Source organism: Nicotiana tabacum, chromosome 20 (assembly GCF_000715075.1).
Source record: "Nicotiana tabacum cultivar K326 chromosome 20, ASM71507v2, whole genome shotgun sequence".
Classification (NCBI taxonomy): Eukaryota; Viridiplantae; Streptophyta; class Magnoliopsida; order Solanales; family Solanaceae; genus Nicotiana; species Nicotiana tabacum.
The window spans coordinates 67599384-67621313 of record NC_134099.1 but is presented as its reverse complement, the minus strand read 5'-3'; the positions used below and the strand labels follow the sequence as shown (position 1 = coordinate 67621313).

The window sequence follows — 21930 nt, the reverse complement described above, 5'->3', positions numbered from 1 at the left end:
CCAATTAGCAGTTAAAGAGACACATGCAAACCAATGCTTGCCTTCACTACTGAAAAAGGGTGAAAATGATCGATGTTAGTCGGTAATTAGTAAAAAAGAAAATCGACTGATTCGTGACGGTCGGTAATCAATAGAGCCAACCGATCGATCTGAAAAAATTTGCTGAAAAAATCGACCAAAGTCAGTTGGTATTTTTAATTATGTAATTAAAAAATTCACCATCTAAGAATCGAACTGGGATCTGTATTGTGACACAATATTATTCTACAACTAGACCATTAGTGCATTTTGGTTTAAGAATTTTTATTTTATTTGTTCTCTTTATTTGAATTTTTGCGCGAAAATAACCGATCGATTTTGGTCAATTTTATTAAAAAATAAAAAATTACTAATTGAAATTGGTTGATTTTTTAAAATGACTTTCAGTTAGTTTTCTGAATATTAATATTAATTTAATTTAAATGATATCCGACCAAAGTTGGTCGGTTTCATGAAAAACAATTCGCGAGACGCAAAAATAGTATTTCGTACTTTTGCACCAAAAAACTGACCGAAGTTGGTCGCTTTCGTAAAAAGAATGAAAAATAAAATATTTTGAAAAACCGACCGACTTCAGTCGATTTTGTCGATCGGTCGGCGGCGATCGGTTTTGACCGAATCTCTAGTAACCTTGGGTAGCACCCTCTTTACACCTGCATGCTCATAACAAGTATAGGGAATTATGCATTGCCCTCCACCTTTGACAAAGACCAGCTTCCACTCATCCCATCTCTGCAAAAACCAATTGAGATTGATCATGTCAAACAATACTAACTTAAGAAGTTCTTATTAAGGTCTATTTGATGCTCAAGAAATGTTTTCTTAACAATTCATGCTACAAACTGTGCATATATGGGATTAATTAAAAGGAGTTGTAAAAAAAAATTAAAGTCGGTAAAATCTTGCTCGATAAACAATGGTCAAGAAAGATTAAATGGACAAGCTATATTGTCAGTTGAAAAAGAATTATTAAAAAACATTAATAACAAAAGAAATAAGTAATTGATGATAACTTTGCATCTCAAAAAGCTTTAAAAACAAATGTCAAAAACATAAATGATTCTTGTTAATGTTCAGCTATAGATCATTGTACAACTACTAAGCAGCCCTGCAGCTTGCAGAATATATATCTTTTTCCACTTAGTTTCTTGGAAATTTGTTTTCAATGGCTTTAGCTTGCAGTAAAAGAGCGATCTCGTCCCAAAATGACAAGGATTAAAGTTAAAGTTGATCTTTTAGTTACACACCCCAAAAAAATTGCATTCAATAATTTTCTTTTTTCCTAATAAATTTGCATCCAATGTTGAGATAAGGTAACAAGAATGTGAAAGGTCTTAGAGAAGAAATTTCACATGACCTTCTCCCTCCTCCTACATGCTTAGTGCTGGAATTAGCAAGATATTGGCATAACATTGAATAACGCAAGATGATCAGTAATGGGTTTTGTGTTCTAATAGTCCTTAGGTTCAATTCAACCCCTAAAAGCTACTTAAAGAGGTGATAATTGTCCAAAAACATAAAAAGAGAATTTACAGTGAACAAATCTAACAAATTGTGCGATGTCCAGGTTAGAGCTGAATAATAAATCTCATAAATACCACGCATCTATAAGTTGTAAAGTACTCCAACCAAAGGAAAAACTTAGAAAAAGAAAAGACATAACAATATAGTAGCATTGTAACTAATTGGAGAAATAGAAATGAAAATTTACTTACTGTGTGATGAAATAAGAACGAAGCTGAAAAGTACTAGGAGAATTATAAGATGGAAAAAGCAGATTTATCCATCAACTCTTGATGGGATACTCCCTCTGTCTCATATTATTTGTCGTGCTTCTTTTTTACATGCCCCTTAAAAAATATTAATTAGGAAAGAAATTGAACTATTCTACCCTTATTTAGGTTTTTACGATATAATCTCTTTTCATTGAATATTTATGCGTTGTCTTTATCTTCAAGAACAATTATTACTAAGGGTAGAAAAGAAAAAAATAATCAATTTTGTCTTGAACTTCTAAAATAATAAATAATTTGAGATAACTATTTTTAATAATCACAACTGTTAATACGAGACAGAGTAGTTTTTATACGTGACATAAACTGAATAGCGAAATATGCTCATGTTTATGGGGAAGAGAATGACGAGAACAAGCAACTAATCTTAACCACATCGCTAGTTCTCTCAAAAAAATTACTTTTTCTTGGAATAACCAAAAACAGTGATGAACTAATTTTTAAATGCATTAAAAGTTCCGCCTTTTTGTTTTTGTTTTTGTCTGACTATTAGCAAGCATTCCATCAAAAACGGAAAATTTTAAACTCAGTCCTTTTGATTTACTTAAATCTCATTTAGTCAATAACTAGCATCTGCTGATTGCTCTATACCAGATTCTTGCAAGGACGGTTAGATGCCAAACTAAGAGAAAAATACAGAGTCAGCAACACATAGTAAAGTAGACAAAGGTAAGAGAAAAGTTCACTCCATAGATAATACTCTACTTGCTTCTTCAAGTGTGAGATCTGCATGGTGAACAAGAATATTCACCACCAGTTGGGGACCTCATAAAAATTGACCAAGCCGAACCCATTTTTAGGTTATTTAGGTTTTTTTTTTTTTTTTTTTTTAAATGCAAAGGTTCCCGTACGAGCCTACAGCAGTACCAAATAATTAAGATACATCTTAAGTTTCCTGTAAAATTTTGAGGAAAAAAAAAAGAGTCGAACCTACTTAGTAATATAAGTACAGAAATATTGATCACATATGTAATTAAGCATATAAACATACAATGTTTTAGATGAAAAATGGATCAAATCGAACTATAAACACTCCTTCCTGAGAGTAATATGCTTCTTTTGTTCAAATGTATTCCTCTAACGTGTCCTTAATGTGCAGTTCAAAGAACTTATGGAAGAATTTCGACTCCTAAAGTTTAGACTGCATTATGAGTACCCGATAAATGGAATTTCAAACCTAGTCCCCACTATTGCACAAATCTCATAATTCATAATCACTACTATTGATTACTTTAACTCTTCATTCAAAACAAAGGCTTTACCACAGAACCTTTTGATACATATTCCATATTCTTTGCTTTAAGCCAAGATACAAATAAAAAATCCCACAAGTGTAATTAAAGATCTTAAACCTTTTCACTTCATAAAGGCTCAATTCAAGAGGAAAGAGTTTAGCATGTGTCTCATATAACTAGTCTTAATTATGTGAGTGTGTTCACATAACTAAAGTAAAGTGTCTTACTTTAAAAGGTCTTTGGTAAAAGGAGGTAGAGAGCCATCGAGAGACACTAACTTCAAACCAAAGGGTATTGCTTTAGTTATATGAGCACTCTTACACAATTAACACTAGTAGAATACAATACACTCAGGAACACAGTTTTCTTCAGTTTTGTCAACTCAATTTCAGTAGAATACAACAGATTAGGAACTTTCCCCAAAGCGCTTTATCTAGATGCAATGAAACAGAACAATCTGTTAACCCTTGCACTTGACTCTTGATGAATTAAAAGTACATGATTTCTTCACAGTCAGATCAGTTAGTTAAGTGAAAGAGGATTTTATGTCACCTCTATTCAGCGCAACTGTAGACCTGGGGCCTGAAGGTCCTTAGAAGAGCATCTTTATCAGTGGCATATCTCCAGTGCAGCTGGACTAATGGGAATCAGACCAGAAGGTGATACAAGTGCATCAACAAGAACATCATTTGGAGTTAGTGGTATAGTGCCCTCATCCAATATCTGCACTGAGTAAGAAAGCGCAACTGCAATTCAAAGAAAAAGCTAAAATCATCTGTTGTGAAAAAATCAGAACTATCACATGCATTCCTAGAAATAAGCAACGAAGAAACATACTCTTGAGAGGTTGCTTCCAATTTCGCTCCTTTGTACGTTCCTGATATCTTGTCAAGAAGGTATCATAATAACTGTTTCACAAGCCATAGGAAGAAAGGATCACCAACAACAAGAGGATATTAGGATTATAGAAGAGGGAGAAACTTATAACGACTCTTCTCTTATTTTCTTTTTCCTTTTCTTTTTCATAGGTGCACTTCTCAGTTAAACCTATCACTTCTGAAGAGGATGAAATAAAGAGTCAAAGATATAAAGCCCTACCCTCCACCACGGCCCAACCGCCTTCCAGCTTTGTCAAAAGCAAGTCCTTCAAAAAAAGAGAGCGCAGAAATCAAAATGCAACTCCAAAATTATCTGGTTTCAAGTTTTGAATCCGAGAAGTTTGACGATGAAAAGTTAGGAAGTACTTACCAGGTAAAATTAACAAATCAACAGGCTCATCCGCCAACAAGACTGCAACATGAAAATTTCTTCAATTACTAGCATTAAATCCATAGTCCTATTTCACTTTTAGAACCAACGAAACCAAACTGGACAAAAATAAGAAGTACATGACAAACAAGATTTGCAGAATAAGAGATGTAAATCCAAACGATAGCCCAGTCCATAACTGAGTCTTTTCGATGAAGGCCTCAAGCAACAACTCGCACTTCTCTTAAAAATCAATAAAAGGCATAGCAGAAAAGTAGTCTCAAAATTGAAAAAGGCATAAGGTCATCCTTAAGTCAAGAACTCAAAAAGCTATTATTGCTCTCCTCCATTTGTAAAACATATAATCTTTTAGGCCTTCCACCATCTAAAGCAGGCAAAATTTCAAAAGATTGAAAGGGCCAAATGATAGAAAAGCTATGATGCTTTCACTTTTATTCTCCTGTTTGTATCTTGCATGTTTCAGACGAGTGCTCCATGGCACTAGCACAAAACCATATTACATAGATATTTAACATTGATGATTATGATATCCTACAACAACCATAACTTTTCAAGAGAAAACTTTCAATACTGAGAATTCGCGGGCAAAACAGATTCCTTTACATACTTACTAGTTTGATTAAAAGGAATGGGCATAATATCCAAAGGAATCGCCTAACTGTTATCAGAAACAAAGAAATTGGAGAGGTTAACGGTCATGAAATGTAAAGTTAATCTCTAGAACCTTTCACCACACTATGACAGAATCTACAAAATACAAAATAAGTTTTCAGTGCGGTGAGGGTTAGAGTGCTGGAAGTATCAATTTATTCAAGATGTGAACTTTAGGAAAGTTATGATCACATACATCAAGGATTTCCCAAATACAGTTATTACCAAAAAGAGTGCTAGCATGATTTGAACTTCCACATTAGAGTATCACTTGAATACCAAATGCTACCAAATAAAAGAAATTTTCCATTTGGAGACAAGAAGTATATATACCATCTTCCCTATCATTTCCTTCAGCATCTATTGGAGCTGGCTCCAAGATGTTCATTGAATTTGCAATCATGTCCTCAATGCTTGAGATGTGTAGCATTCGCATGTTTCTGTTCTTGTCTTCGACACGTGGAACATAAAGCTTTTTCCTCATTTGCAAATCCGATTCTGATTTGATAATGACATAAGAAGTCAACATTAAGCTCTATAAGAATTGAACCACTAAAGAGATACAGTAAAGAAAAAGAGAACCACCATGAGAAAAGTCCTTGTACCTTACATTTGGTAGTAGTAAATTAGAATGGACATTTTGAATAGTGGCATTAACAGCCATATAGCTATACTCTGTAGATTACGGTACGTATCTTAAGGTTTGCCTAGTATTTCATCAGAATCAGGATATAAGCTAGTGGATGTGAACTACCACTATACTCACTACCTTTTTGTGGCGATGCTCAACAACAATAACCACCCAGTGAGATCCCACATGTGGGGTCTGGGGAGGGTAGTGTGTACGCAGACTATACTCACAACCTTTTTGTGGCGACGCTCACAGATATATATTGTTCAATATCATCTGATTATATATGCATAAGTCGAGCTGAGAGACCGGTGCTTCTGAGATACTGTCATTACATTGCATCTGCCACATGAGTAGTCAGAAAACATGACAACAGAAATCTACTCATATAGCTTCTTTTTTTCTTGGAGAAAGAACTCCACTTATTTAGCTTGTACGATTGAAACAAATGAACAAACCCAAGATGAGAAAGTGAACAAAGGTGGTGGATGAGCCTCATGACTATCATAAACAGTAGATTGAATCAGAAACTTCCGCATCCTCTCCCCACCCCAAACCCCAATATTTTGCTGACTCTCTAATGCTTACAACAACAACAGCTACTACTACACCTCAATTCGGATTGGCAATAGAATGCCTCACCATGCACAGATAAACTCAAGTGTGAAGATTGAACTTTTTGCTGTGATTGTGTGCGGTGAAGTTTGCCTCTGAGATACAAACCTGTTGATGGCTTCTGGAGAATGTGAGACAGTAGTTGGGATGTATCAACTTCCCGCAAAGCACTACAACTTATGTAAGCGCACAATCTCTTAGAAGCCTTAAACCACGGAGCCTCCAACACAATCCTTTGTATTGCTTCATCTGATGAGCCACATAGAGGTCCAACAGTAAATATCATAAAAGAAAAAAAGAAAAAACTCATTTGATTATGTGTTTTGGTTGTACCTTGTTGGGATCTAAGGGAAGGATCCAGGGACTTGAGATCTCTCTTAACTAAGGAGCGAAGGGCCTTTTTCTGCTTGAAGATGGTGTCCAGATGGGCTGCGCCGTCGGCACTCAGGTTTTGTTCTTCGGCAGTGCTCATGGTGATTACGGCGGAACACGGTGTGGTTGGGTGGCGCAGAATGCGGGTATAGCAGCGGTACTTGGTACTTCAATTAGCTGACGTGGCAACTGTCAGGGATTGACCTGCTCACTATTCAGATTTCAGGGTCCACCGTCGTGCTTGCACATATATATATATATACTAGTATTTCTGCACGTCTTTTCCATCTTTAACAGGGGAATCCATTAGTAAGAAAAAAGTGTCATAAGACTTTTTAATTTTTAAAGAGGATAATAATGGTGGCAACTTTTCTTCAGAAAAATGTGTTAATGTTTGGTGTCTATTCGTGGCGTCTGTTGTTGTAGGAGACTTTGCCGAAGTGACGCACGTTTTAGGTTCTTATATTTAAGTTAATTAAAAGGATACTTTAATAAATAATAAAGGAGTAATTTAGTAATTTAACTTTTAGATTATGATGTTCCTGCTTTTAATATATTGTAGCTTATACATAGATAAATTGTAGATGTAGATAGATTATATATGTAGATGTAGATTGTAGATAGATGTAGATAATATATTATAGATAGATGTAGATGTAGAATGTAGATATATGTGTGCTCTTGTCACATTTGGACGTGCCCTGTCCGACGAGTATCGGAACGTTGAGTTGGTGGAAAATACCTACTCCCTCCCACTCATTTCATGCCTAAATAAAGATAATGCTAAGATTAAAAAGTTTGCAAAAAAAATAAAAATAAATATGTCATTTTTTTAAAAAAATTTGAAGTGTGTCACAAATATTTCTATAAATATTTGTATCAAATTAAATAATTGAACTTTTAACTATTTTAAAGTGAGAACATATAACTTATGAGTAAACGATAAAAACCTATTTACAAGTTACATCTCTTGCATTCATTTGTTTGGTACGAGTATTAGTATTTTTGTTTTACTCAATTGACTCCTCCAGCTTCCTTTTTAATTTTACCTCTTTTTAATTGGTTCTATTCGATAAGGGTAATTCAAATGATAGGAGTAATAGATTATTATAAGTAGAAAAATAATCAGGTAAGAGTAAATGAAAAGATAATAGATTATTTTCTACTACTAATTAAGTCTTTTAGATTTTTGGAATCAAAGAACACATGGCGCATTGTTTGAAGAGAATCACATCACAATGGATGACCGTTAATTCAGGTAAATGAAGCGCCAAGTACTCTCGTATTTGTGAAACAAAAAAAAAGAGTGACCATTGACTACATATAACTGAAAATGAAGAGCACCATCCAATATTTTGGACACTTTTGAACTAGGCAAAATATCATAATTCCTCCATAATCAAAGAAAGATACATTCAGGAGAGAGAAAGAGGTCATGATCCTGGTTTCACTTTTCCTACCATGGTCATGATCCTTTTCATTTCTTCCCTTCCACTTTGATCCCACCATTTCTTCATCTTTTGTGCTCAACAAACAACCCACCAATCTGAATTTTCCTTTTCTTTCTTGAATTTTTTTAAAACAAGTTTAGAAAAAGGGAAATGGCTTCAGGATCTTTCAAGTGTTATGTTGAACAAAAGACAGGGAAATTTGCATTCTTCTTCATATATGCTGTTCTTGAATGGGTGATGATCATTCTGCTTTTCATTGAGGGGTTTCTTGCTTTTTTCTCTAATGAATTCGCCAAGTTCTTCGACCTGAAAGTCCCCTGCTTACTTTGCACGAGGATCGATCACATTCTCGTTCACAGGAATGCCAACTTTTATTACAATGAATCCATTTGTGAAGTCCACAAGAAGGACATTTCTTCCCTTGCTTATTGTCATGTCCACAAGAAGCTGTCTGATATTAGGAACATGTGCGACGGCTGCCTTCTGTCATTTGCAACAGAGAAAGATGCTGATTGCGATAGGTACAAGTCACTAGTTGGTATTTTGCACAAGGATATTGATTGCTTTGTGGAGGATGACAAGAAAGTAGATACAAAATCAGGAAAGAAGGAAGATGAGGTCATCCAAATTGAAAAGGGCGGAATCGTTGGGTGTTCTTGCTGTGGGGAGATTCTAAAGACAAAGTCAAAATATTCCAGGAATGCATCAATGAAGGGAAATCCTTATTCTCAAGCTCCTGCTCCATCTCCAAGATCTCCCTTGACGACATGGAGAAATGAGGAAGCCCGCCATTTAGAATTGCCTCATACTCAATACACAGAGGTTAAGTTCATCTCAGATAATGATTTGGACCTTCCTGCTGATGAGGGTCTCCCTAGTGGAGGTATGTGCTCGCCCTAGCAATTTCTTTCCCGTCGTGTTTCTTCTTGTTGTTGTACTTGATTTTGCAACTGTTACGATATATGAATCATAACAATTCATAACTTTATTCATCAATAGGATATATGATGGGAAGAGTCATATAGATGCTTTTGTTTATCTAGAAATGCTAGCTTTCTTTTTCAGTAGATATTTGTATGAAATCAGTAAACAATGTTAGCAGGGGAATAGTAGGTTAGAATTTGAGCTTTAGAAAGCTTTTTCTGCAGCAAGAAATGATTCAGCATCAACAGAAATATCTGCACAGTCCATTCTAATATCACCAACTCTTTTCTATTGTCCAAACTACACTTTTAATTCCTCAAGTTATAAATGCTGTATATTTTTATTTTCCTAACTACACTTAAGAGTAAGAATATTTTGTTCTTTCCTTCATACAGGTAGAGAGGATATTAAAGCTGCTACTGTACCACTAATACCAGATTCGGAGGAGATAAATGATGATGCCTTGAAAACGCCAAATTTTACAAGAAACAAATTTTTTGGTATCCCATTGTCAGACTCAGCTCATGCTAGCCCTAGGTGGTCACACAGGCCTAGAAAATTGAGTATGGATATTAAGAGTGAATTCATTTCAGAAACTAATGACGCGAGTACAGTAAATGAATCTGACGATGACATCCTGCATCGCTTGAAGAGACAAGTTCGTTTGGACCACAAGTCCCTCATGGCACTTTACATGGAACTTGACGAAGAAAGAAGTGCCGCTGCTGTTGCAGCAAACAATGCCATGGCCATGATCACTCGCTTACAAGCAGAGAAAGCCGCTGTCCAAATGGAGGCATTGCAGTACCAAAGAATGATGGAAGAGCAGGCGGAATATGATCAAGAGGCGATGCAGGTCATGAAAGACATGCTTTTGAAGAGAGAAGAAGAGATAAAGGTCTTAGAAGCTGAACTTGAGACATATAGGGAAAGATATGGCCATATCAAGAAAGTAGGTAGTGAGGTCTGTGAGGTTGATGCAGATGAAGATTATCAAGAGTGGAATTCTCATTCTTTGTCATCCGTTAGTGAAAGATCAGCGTGTGTCAGTCCTGATGAAGGAGATCAACATGGAGTAAATGACTGCTCTTTTGAATCTGGTGAATATGGAGGGGAAAATGTGGATGAATCACATATTGATTTTGAGAAGGAGAGATCGTATCTCATGGGTTTGTTGACAAATCTTGAAGAGAAAATTAAAACATCTAAGGATGAAGGATTTCATGTTTTAGAAACAAACGAGGTTAAGCATGGATCCGGAGGAAAAGGTAAATGAATCTTGTTTATTTTCTTACCTCCTTTTTCTATCCTTTTTGTCCAAGTGCAGATACTTTTTTTTTCGTGCTGTTAGGAAATGAAAATAAGGTAACTCTTACAAGAGAAGTGTCACTAATTAGAGAGAGATTGAGAGCCATTGAAGCAGAGAGCGGCTTCTTAAAACATGCAGCTATGACATTACAGAGGGATGGTGAAGGAACCAAACTCTTGACTGAGATAGCTGAACATCTGCGGAGACTTAGGCAATCAATTGATTCCCCATCAAAGGATGCAAATGCATGACTTCTGTTCAAACATGGTAATTTCTGCGCTGTGATTCTTTTTATCTGGTTGTTCACTCAATTAAATCGCTAACTGCAGCAGCAATATAATTTTGTTGTTCTCTTTCCCATTGTACTTCCTTTTAGGATGTACATAGCTGGAAGGACCCTTGAAATTCCAAGCTTTGACAATTCATGGAGCTCTCGTCTTATCACCTTGAGAAATTCTGGTAATTTTTATCTTCCATGCTTGAATTATTTGGATATTAATTTACTGACTCTACCTGGAATGTTAATCCAAAATTCAGAGTATATAATTAAATTCCATCAGTAAATGTGCAAAATTTTCTTGAGAATATCAGCTTATCTAAGACTAGCAAATAATATGGTTTTATAAGCAAACAATTGATTTCCAAGCGTATAATCAAACAAAACGATCATCTCTTTTCGTTTAAGATTTCTAACACACAATTAATCATTTGCTTTCGCAGATGAGATAGACAAGGAACCAGAATACTTTGGCAATCCACCAAGCTTTCGCACAATCAACTCACAGAAGGATATGTTACATAATCATTGTATTTAATATATATATATATATATATGCATGTACTCATGTCTGTACCATATCCACTTAGATCTTTCCCCCTCCCAATTGATGTTCATTTTTGAGAAGTTGCTTCATGAGAGAATGTACATTAATATTTATCTCAGCTCACCTTCACTCCCAGGAGATCAATGTGATTGAAACTCTTGATCTTACTTCTTGAAAAGTGAGGGTGTCTCATTGAGATCCTTCTACGGGAGAATGCAAAAAAAAATTGTTTATACCCTATTTGTACAGTATTTTTGTTTGGACTATGTAGCTAAGCCCTTGCTCTCCATCCTTGAACCTTAATTTGGCTCTTAAATCCTCAATCTATCTCTTCCTTTTCTTCTTTCTGTGTTTATGGTGGGTAAGGTGGGATATATATATATATATATATATATATACACTCACCCACCATAAATACAGAAAGATGAAAAGGAAGAGACCTATACATTGAGGATTTAAGAGCCAAATTAAGGTTTAAGGATGTGTGTGTGTATAAATCATAAAAGTTCTTTACAACTTGAAACTCAGACTCATGTCAAGGCCTTCTAAGAACAGCTATTTATCCTTAAGCTACTGAGCCAAAACCAAGCTTCCCATAATCTCAAAGGCTTCCACCAGAGAATGCTTCAGCAGCCAACACTAACTATCAAGTAGTTCGATCCACACTCCAAACAAGATAAACAAGTGGTAGAGCAGAGAGTGCTAGGGGGAGCAAAAGTTCCAAACGAACAAAACCTGTCCATTTAGTTAATTTGCACTTCTTACCGTTGATCGAACTTAAGTGGTATTACCTATGCTGAGTTGGACAAAGTTGGTAAAATACCATCCAAAATCTAAATTAAAAGCCATCACAATCTAAATTATAGTAGGTAAAATACCTTCCAAAATCAATTTTTTTTTAAAAAAAAAAAATAAAGAAGAAAAATGAGATATCTTTTGGGCAAGGGGGTGGCACAAACTCGTGGTTTTGGTCAAAGCAAATTCAATGTATCTATATGGCATTGTCTATGATGAAGTCTTAGTAACCGGCATAGTAATTCTCCCTTTCACTGTTACAAGCCAGTTAATAGGAGAGGGTATACTTGTCTTTGCATATAAATAAGGTCCTAGTAGTCATTGGCTGATAAGAATTAGTTAATGTGAACTGACTGATTATTTGAGTTGTTAGCTGGGCAATTAGAATGAGGTTAGAGGATTAATGGATATAAAAGGGGATATTATTGTAATAGGGGATACATTGTAATTTGATAGTGAAATTGATTTCCTCCACGTCTATCTCTGTTACCGGCCAGTCCACCGTAAATCTGTTCAGGGACCATTCATGCTCTTGGCCCCTTAGGATTTTCTATCTTTTTTGTTTGAATTGTACTAATGGTATTAGAGTCAGGTTCTCGGACAGTAATGACTACCATGGAAGATGATATTTGCTCGGAAGATGATAGCTTCTATGAAGAACTCACATAAGACATTGACGACATGAAGAGATCCATGATTGACATAGCTCTGGAGCATGTCGAGAGCTTGGATGAGATTAAAAGTATGTTGGGATCCTACCTAACAGGAACAAGACCGCATGTCGGCGGTGAAGTTTCAAGTACTAGCAGCAAGTTGAATTCACAGCAAGGTCCAGAAACTCTACTCGCTAAAAGCCACAAAATAAAGCCTGATGTTCAGCAGAATCATACTCTTCAAAAGGTATATGAATTTGATATACAATCATCTGCAACTATAGGAGATGGGCAAGAAGAAAAACTTGAGATTAATGGGGAACTTCAAAATGATGAAGAAGACAAGAAGGTCTTAGAGATGAATGAGAAAAAGGTTTCATCACATGACTAGGAGGTTGTATAAGGGTGAAATCGAGGCTAACACACACCCCAATTTTTTGGTGGGTCAAACGAAGCAAGGATATGACTACATTAGATCGAAATCGAAGATGGGAACTTCTCACACTAGGGCCTGAACGAAATGCACGCATCGGGCTTGATAAGACAACACCTCCCTAAACCTAGAACTAGCTCCGAGACCTCGAAGAACATGGTAGCGGTTGCACACAATTAACAGAGGGTCACGATATATGCGCCCCACCGGATATCACGGCGCAGATCTCACTCGATATCGGTAACATATCAGTAATTAACGAGAAAGGAGGATTTTTACCTTTTTAGAATTGTACTAGGGATAAAACTCTCCTACTATGTAAATGGGAAGCTTTATATTTAATAGGACATGCACTATAACACGCATACCAAAGCAATACAAAATTATTTCTCTGCTACAGAAAAATCTTTACTTTACTTTTGTTCTTTGTTCTTGATTGGCTTTGAACCTAAGACCCAACCGAGGGTAGAAACTATCGCCCAATCCAAGTTCAAGCTCGGCCATAACGTTACGACTGGTTTGATTATTCAGTTTGTCTTTAACTCATTCATCTAACATTTTGATTATTTGTATTGAATCAATCCACATATCTTTAAAACTGCGTATAAATTTAATTGTTATCTATTTTAAGGATAAACAGTTTGGTGCCCACTGTTGGGCTAAGGATAATAGTGGTGGTTTAATACAAATTTCCATAACACACTCCCTTTTTATGCTTGTTCTTCAAGGTTTCAATTTTAGGTCAGCTTAAAAATGGCAAATTCTCAGCCTGCCCACTTGAACGTCGAGGCTGAGAAATGAGGTGCCCCTTGCTGACCCCCATGGAATCCCAACTGTCGATCAAATAGACGCAAATTCACAGGTTGCTATTGACGCCCACCTGCCTATTGACCCCAAAAACAGCATTCACAAGGCCCACGAGCAACTGTTCGAGAAATTCCCCTAAGGTGAAGGCGATGGGATAAGCCTGCAGCTAATCTTCGAAATGTTGTAGGCTCAACAGGCGACGATAGCACAACTATAGAATCAGGGCCACCCTCCCATTAGGGGTCGAGCCCAAGTGGTCCTGAATACCCAAAGAAACGAGCAAACCACCGAGAGGTTGGATGAAGCTGAGCCTGGGTCCAACCCCGAGATAATGAAAATGCTCGAAGCATTGACGAAGCAGGTGGAATCAGGTGAGAAGAAAATTGAGGCCAATGAAATAAAGGTAGAGACATATAACTCCAGGGTCGATCAAATCTCAAGAGAACCCTTATATTAAGGACCGGATTTCAAGAAGTTTATCCAAAAGCCTTTCCCTCCGAGCGCCACACTGAAGCTGATCCCGAAGAGATTTCGTAAGCCAGATATTCCAAAGAACAACGGAACCACTAATTCAAATGGGCATGTGACCTCCTATGCATGTGCCATCAAGGGGAATGACTTGGAAGATGATGAAATCGAGTCAGTGCTGCTAAAGAAGTTCGGGGAAACTCTATCAAAAGGAGCAATGATATGGTATCATAACTTACCCCCAAATTCTATTGATTTTTTTGCTATGCTTGCAAATGCCTTTGTGAAGGCTCATGTCGGGGCCATCAATGTCGAGACCAGGAAATTGGACCTTTTTAAGGTTAAGCAAATAGACAATGAGATACTTAGGGAATTCATATCAAGATTTCAAATGGAATGGATGGATCTGTCTCCGGTTGCGGATGATTTGGCTGTTCAGGCGTTCACTCATAGACTTAATCCCCGAAGTTCCTTGGCTTCGCAGCAACTAAAATAAAATTTAGCAGAATACCCGGTGGTAACTTAGGCCGACGTCCACAACAGGCACCAGTTGAAAATCAAAGTCAAGGCTGACCAACTCGGAGCCCCCTCTAGGTCTGTTTATCCCGTTAGAACCGATGATAAGTCTAAGAGAGTCGTCGATCATGAACCAATATCGACCCAATACCGGTATCAACCATACAACGGAGATCGAAGGGGTAACGGGTTCGAGTATCACCCTACGAGGAACAAAAAGAGAAGCAATCGAGGGCCCAATAGCAGAAATCTGATGAGCAAAAGCAATTTCAATAGGCTGCTCGGGGCTAGGGAGGCACCAAGATTTTCGTAATATAACTTCAATATTGATGCTTCCAGTATCGTGCAGCCATTGGGCGCATCAAGGACACCAAGTGATCTCGACCATTGCAGTCGAACCCTGCCCAAAGAGATACTAACTTGATGTGCAAATATCATGGCACTCATGGACACATGATCGAGGAATGCTGGCAATCAAGGGAAGAAGTTTTCGGGTTGTTTAATAATGGCACCTACGAGAATTCCTGAGTGATCGAGTAAAATACCACTTCAGAAATAGGGACGCCATCAAACAGAGTGAACAAGAGGAATCTCAGCACATCATCAACATGATCATATGAGTGGACGATGTCCCTCAAGGGCTGATGTTAAAACGCACTAAAGTATCTATCACAAGGGAGAAACACGCCCGAGATTATATACCATAGGGAACCATTTCATCCAGCGACGAGGATTCCGGGGGCATCGTATAACCTCATAATGATACATTGGTAATATCCGCACTTATTTAAAAACTCGAGTTAAATGTGTGTTAATTGTCCAGGTAGCTCGACCAATATCCTCAAATTGAGGGTCGTAGAGCAGTTGGGTTACAAGACCAAATAGTGCCGGCTATCCGTGTGTTGAACATATTTAACACAGCATGTGAAACCACTAAAGGGGAGATAACCCTACTAGTGAATACCGTCTGGACAATCCAAGAAATAGAGTTCTGTGTGATCGAAAGGGACATTAGATATAACGCTCTATTTGGAAGACCATAGGTTCACAATATGAGGGCAGTCCTTCGACCTTACAATAGGCGTTAAAGCTCCTTACACCAAGAGGAATCAAGACGGTACACGGAGAACAGCCGACTACAAAGGAGATGTTCGTAGTCGATGACGTACTCCCAGTGCCCACCATCTCGACATTAAGGAACACGGAGCCGACCAAAAAGGTTGAAGTTAAATAGCAACCACCGACGCAGGTCGCGGCCGGACCGGAAGAATGAGGAGTCGATGGGGAGGATGATTACGAAGTTTCGAGATAATTCATAGCTCCTGATAATATCGACACCACCAAATCAACGATCAAAGAGTTGGAGCAAGTCTTATTGATCGAACACATATCGGATCAAATGGTATACCTAGGCACAGGGTTATCCCCTGAGCTCAAGAAAAAACTCATTAATTTTCTTAAAGCTAAACGTATCTTGTTTCGCTTGGTCACATCTTGACATGATAGGGATCCCGCTGCAGATAACCACTCATAAGCTAAGTTTGGACCCAAAGTTCCACCCGGTTAAACAGAATAGGAGACCTCAGTCCGAGGTCAAGCATGCATCATAAAGGACGAGGAATCTAAACTCTCTAAAATAGGGTCAATTCGGAAAGTTATGTACCCAGACTTGTTAGCTAACTTAGTGGTAGTGCCTAAAAAAGGAAATAAGCTAAGAATGTGTGTAGATTACAAAGACTTGAACAAGGCATACTCTAAGGATTCTTTTCCTTTGCCTAACATCGATCAGGCGATCGACGCGATGGTCGGGCACGAGATACTTAGCTTTCTTGATGCCTACTCCCGGTACAACCAAATTCGTATCAACACGGGCAATCAAGAAAAGACCTTTTTATTACTAAATTCAGCACCTATTATTCTTACATAATGCCATTCGAATTAAAAGAACGTCGGTGCCACCTATTAATGCCTAGTAAATTGGATGTTTGAAGAATAAATAGGAAAACCAATGGAAGTTTATATTGACGACATGTTAGTCAAGTCCCTGCAAGTAGAGGACCATTTGAAACATTTGCAGGAAACCTTCGACATATTGAAGAAATACAATATGAAGCTGAAACCGAAGAAGTGTGCATTCGGGGTCAGATAGGGAAAATTCCTTGGGTTCATGGTACCCAATCGAGGAATTAAGATCAATCCCGACAAAATCAAATCCATAGAAAATATCACCATGGTGGACAACGTCAAGGCCGTTCAGAGGCTGACCGGGCGTATAGCCACCCTGGGCCGGCTCATATCGAGATCCTCTAACAAAAGCTATCATTTCTTCTCACTACTAAAGAAGAAGTATAATTTTTCCTGGACACCGGAGGGCCAACAAGCTTTGGAAGAACTCAAACGGTATCTATCAAGTCTGCCCCTGCTGCACACCCCGAAGGTGGACGAATAATTTTACCTTTATTTGGCGGTTTTTGAGGTGGCGGCAAATGGAGTCCTAATTCGGGAAGAGGAAGGTACGCAATTTCCTATTTACTATGTCAGTAAAACTCTAGGAGAGGCTGAAACAAGTTCACAAAGGGGTTTGTGGCCAGAAGATACCGAATACGCCTTGAGACAAGCTCACGAAGGGGTAGAGTCTTTGGTCCAAACATTAATCAGGGTCGGCTACTACTGGACCGAAATGGAGAAAGATGTGATGGACTTTGTGCAAAAATGCGATGACTACCAGAGACATGCCTTGGTGATCCATCAACCGGGAGAACTACTCTACTCGGTCTTGTCCCCTTGACCGTATATGAAGTGGGGAATGGATATCGTTGGTCCCCTACCGTGGGCACCCGGTAAGGCTCAAGTCATACTGTTCATGATTGATTATTTTTTCAAATGGGTCGAAGCTCAAGCGTTCGAAAAGTTCCTAGAGAAGGAAGTCATTGAATTCATCTACGACCATATAATATGTCGATTGGTGATACCGGCCGAAGTCGTTTTCGATAATGGGAGACAATTCATCGACAACAAGGTAAATAAATTCTTCGGAGATCATAAGATTAAGAAGATTCTATTAACACCTTACAACCCTAGTGGGAACGGACAGGCGTAATCAACGAATAAGACCATATTTCAAAACCTGAAAAGGAGGTTGACCGATGCCAAAGGAAAATGAAAGGAAATCCTGCTTGAAGTCCCGTGGGCATACTGTACAACCTTGAAGTCTAGTACTAGGACCACACCATTTTTGTTGGTCTACGTGGCCGAATCCTTAATACCGAGAACGGAGCCTCGGGTTCCAATATGCGACCAAGAGTTAAATGATAAGGCCATGATCATGAGCCTGGAATTATTGGATAAGAGGCATGAGACCGCTCTGGTCCGATTGGCCGCACAAAAACAACAGATAGAAAGATATTACAACTGAAGAGCCAACCTTCGATACTTCCAAACTAGGGACTTGATGTTGAGAAAAGTAACATTACACACCCGGAAATCGAACAAGGGGAAGCTGGGACCAAATTGTGAAGGACCATATTGAGTCATCAGAATTACCGGCAAAGGCTCGTACAAACTCGAAGGAGGAAATGGTGTGCTACTACTGAACAACTAGAACATGACGTACTTAAAACGGTACTACTGCTAAGGTATGAACTCAATTATCCTTTAATCATATTATAAATCAGACTAACATTTGCAGGTAACGACCAAGGATGGATATGGATGTTAGGACTGAAAGCACACGTTATACTCTTTTTTCCTTGAACAGTTTTTGTAATAAAAATGGGTTTTTCGACAAGGTTTTTAACGATAACGAGGCAACATTAAAATGTTCTAACTTAGATTCAAAGGCCGGTCTCAAACCAGAGTCAATGGGCATTGATTCCACGTCAACAATATCTGAGCCATCTCAAGCTCGACCTCAAATACTAGGGAAAATTTAGAAAGGAAAAAGAAAACCTTGTACGTTAGAAGCTAAGGCTCGATGGTTAGGATTCATTGTAAGGGCCAAACGGTAGTGTGAACCGTGACCACATAGTCCACTTTAGCCATTGTCACGACCCAAACCGATGGGCCACGATGAGCACCTGATACCATACTCGGCCAGAGCGTACCACACTTTAGAGGGATAACCCTTAACTTAGGCCGATGAGGCCATACTCTGAATCATCTTAAAATATCATCTCTCTCATCTGAGGGGTAAACATACCCAAAAGCTCATATATATATATATATATATATATATATATATATATATATATATATATATATATATAATTATGTAGGATGATGAGGCCACCATGAACGTCTATTGATAGACCAAAATATACGGGACTCGTCTACAAGCCTCTAGAGATAACTGAACTATATCATGATTGGGACAGTGCCTCGACCTACCCATCAAACCTGTATATATAAAATAGTCTCCAAGGTATAAACCTGGTAACTCCGAGAAAGTGGAGTGTACCAACCAAGCTAAAATATTTGACTCTGTCTACTGGGAAGATCTATCCAGCTATCTACCAGGACCTGCAGGCATAAAATGCAACGTCCCCCAGCAAAAGTAACGTCAGTACGAAATAATGTACCAAGTATGTAAGGCAACAGATTAACTGAAAGCTGGAACTAAACTGATAATATAATTACTGAAAGTAACTGAGAGTCAAAGATAATCTGAAGATATGCTTACCTGTTGATACTGAATTAACTCTCTCAATATAATAAGTAAAGTAGTTGTTTGTCCCTATAAGGCTTGTATATATATATAACTACTTTACCATAGTAGGCTCGCTCATAGGCGCTCAGCCATACTAGGCTCTATATCTCGGCCATGCTGGGCTCGCTCATAGGCGCTCGACCACAGTAGGCTCGGCATATAACTTACCATCTAATCAGAGGTTTCCCAATAGGGGTCTGCCCATCGATTATAGCTAGATGGTAAAGAAAATAATGTAATATTGTATATATAGGCTCTTTGCTCTCTTGACTGGAAGAATACAATACTCAATTGAATATGATAAGGGAGAATACTTTAACTTGTGAGACTAGAAAAATGTATATAAATTTAGGAATATGAAATTCTCTTTATGCCTCATTATCAAACTTGTGTAATTACGAGATCATGCCAAAATGAAGGAAGGGATTAGACTTAACATACCTGTATGATATCTTCCTTATTACTCAACCAAGCTCAACACAACTTCTTGCATCTACAACAAGTGAAATGATATTGTCGTTGACATATAATATCGTACCATCGTATTTGGCTAGTCGCATGAATTAAGGAAAATTAGGCAGCAACTCGGCTATTTTAATACATCCCAAAGACCACTAAGAGTCATCAATAGCACAAAAACAACAAATATAACCAACACTAGCAACAACAACAATATAATCCAATATGAGTTTCTCTGATTATCTTAACAATCATATTGAGCAGCAAGCTCATTTTTTACTCATAACAAGATATAAACTGAATCTGACTCTTATTACATAAATTAGTTTACAACCTTCATAACATCATACTTATATGTGCCATATTATTTCTAGTTTAAAATGTCCTCCAAAACAGCCTCATACGTCTAGCACCTTAATTTTTATCGTCAATCACTTGATTTTCATCTTTTCTTCTTCAATCAACTTAATTAACACCTAGGAAAGCTTAGCAACAGCAACCACAACATTATCAAATTATTTCTCATAATTTTCAGCCATCATAAACCATATTTTTAACCACAAAACAGTCCAACCAGAAAGTCAATTGTATCTCATGTTCCTTCGAGTGCATCTTATGGTTTTTCACTGAAATAACACAACCAATACAAGATTAACCTTAGACACAATCAAGAAGATGTTATACATACCTTGGACAACAGCTACAACTCGAAAACCCATCCCAACTTAGCTCACAATAGCCCTCAATCACACCACAACATCATAGAAGTATTCTCTTGTAGTCTTTAATACCTTTGATGAGGATTTGTGTTGATTTCTCTTGAGTTTAGTTATTGGAACCATGGACAAGTTCTTGGAGAGATTGAGAGTGTTATACAGTAATTTATCTCTGGATATTGACGAAATATAATAGATAAAGACAACTTATAAGCCCACATCCTCAATTCTCCAAGCAGGTGGTTAAGCTGCCTGCTTGGCAGCTTGAGCAGTGCCACTTCGGACACTTGTATCTCTATATTCAAATGATGGACAATTTGCAACATTAGAAACTAGACACAAAGGTTTTAATTATATATATATATATATATATATATATATATATATCCATATAACTCTCAATACATTTGGAGAAAACTGCGTCGCAACTTGGCCTATAAACCTGCCAGTTTCTCCGAAGTGCGGCAACATGACTTGGTGACCCTTAATTTAAAAATCTATATTTCTCTACCCCAATGTCGTATGAATAAATGGTTTAGACAGTTGAAAACTAGGTTCCAAGACCTTCATTTTGATGTGATATATTTCCCAAAATGACATTACAAAGCTTATGAATTTATTTTCTTAAAATGGCTCGTTACAAGGCAAATCTTAACTCAATTTTTCCGTAAGTTAAATCCAATTTTTCCAAAATATTATATTTTATGTCCAAACATCATATATAGTCATATTATGACTTTACACTCATTCAATCATGATTAACAAGTCTCATATTCATTATACGTCACCTTAGAATGCACAGGGTGTAACACCAAACTTGTTGACTTTCGACAAAACTTATCTTCTTCAGTTTGTTTAGCTTATATAACTTCCAACCATCTTGGTACTTGTTATTCATGATCTTAAATATTATTAAATTCCATGTTAACATGATTAACTTACGTTATAAATTTTGCAAATGTGATTTCATTTCTGAGCTTATATCAATTGACTTACGACATACTCTTAAGTACGAAAACATGGGGTGTAACATCATTCCCCCCTTTGGAATATTCATCCTCGAATGTTGACTAATTCGCTTATCAATCCCATAACCCATAGCTCTTATGAATATTTAACTATTGTCCTTGCCATCTAGCTAAATGCTTTGTGAACAAATCCAAAGGCCAGGGCATTCCCTCCCCTTTAGGCCTCCTTCTGACACCACGACTCGTAGTCGAAAACTTTACAATCTCGTAACTATTGCTACCTTCTATCATGCAGTC

General features: G+C 37.5%; 2 protein-coding genes across 3 annotated transcripts; one reads left to right on the top strand and one right to left on the bottom strand.

Moving 5' to 3' along the window:
• Positions 1-632: 632 nt before the first annotated feature.
• Positions 633-6839, bottom strand: LOC107816621 (5-formyltetrahydrofolate cyclo-ligase, mitochondrial-like). 2 transcript variants are annotated; one of them, XR_001654999.2, is made up of 8 exons: positions 6567-6839; positions 6342-6482; positions 5321-5485; positions 4316-4357; positions 4166-4211; positions 3905-3975; positions 3620-3813; positions 633-771 (listed from the first exon to the last, which is right to left on the bottom strand). XR_001654999.2 is itself a non-coding variant. In XM_016642353.2 (7 exons), the coding sequence occupies exons 1-7, from the start codon at positions 6703-6705 to the stop codon at positions 3677-3679; spliced, it is 741 nt and encodes a 246-aa protein (XP_016497839.1). In that variant the 5' UTR covers positions 6706-6839; the 3' UTR covers positions 3346-3676. The 2 variants fall into 2 exon arrangements, 1 of the variants encoding a protein (XP_016497839.1); XM_016642353.2 differs by lacking the exon at positions 633-771 and having other exon boundaries at positions 3346-3813.
• Positions 6840-7990: 1151 nt separating this feature from the next.
• Positions 7991-11226, top strand: LOC107816620 (putative myosin-binding protein 5). The gene is made up of 5 exons (XM_016642352.2): positions 7991-8939; positions 9376-10248; positions 10332-10556; positions 10666-10748; positions 11010-11226. The coding sequence occupies exons 1-3, from the start codon at positions 8207-8209 to the stop codon at positions 10538-10540; spliced, it is 1815 nt and encodes a 604-aa protein (XP_016497838.1). The 5' UTR covers positions 7991-8206; the 3' UTR covers positions 10541-10556; positions 10666-10748; positions 11010-11226.
• Positions 11227-21930: the final 10704 nt, after the last annotated feature.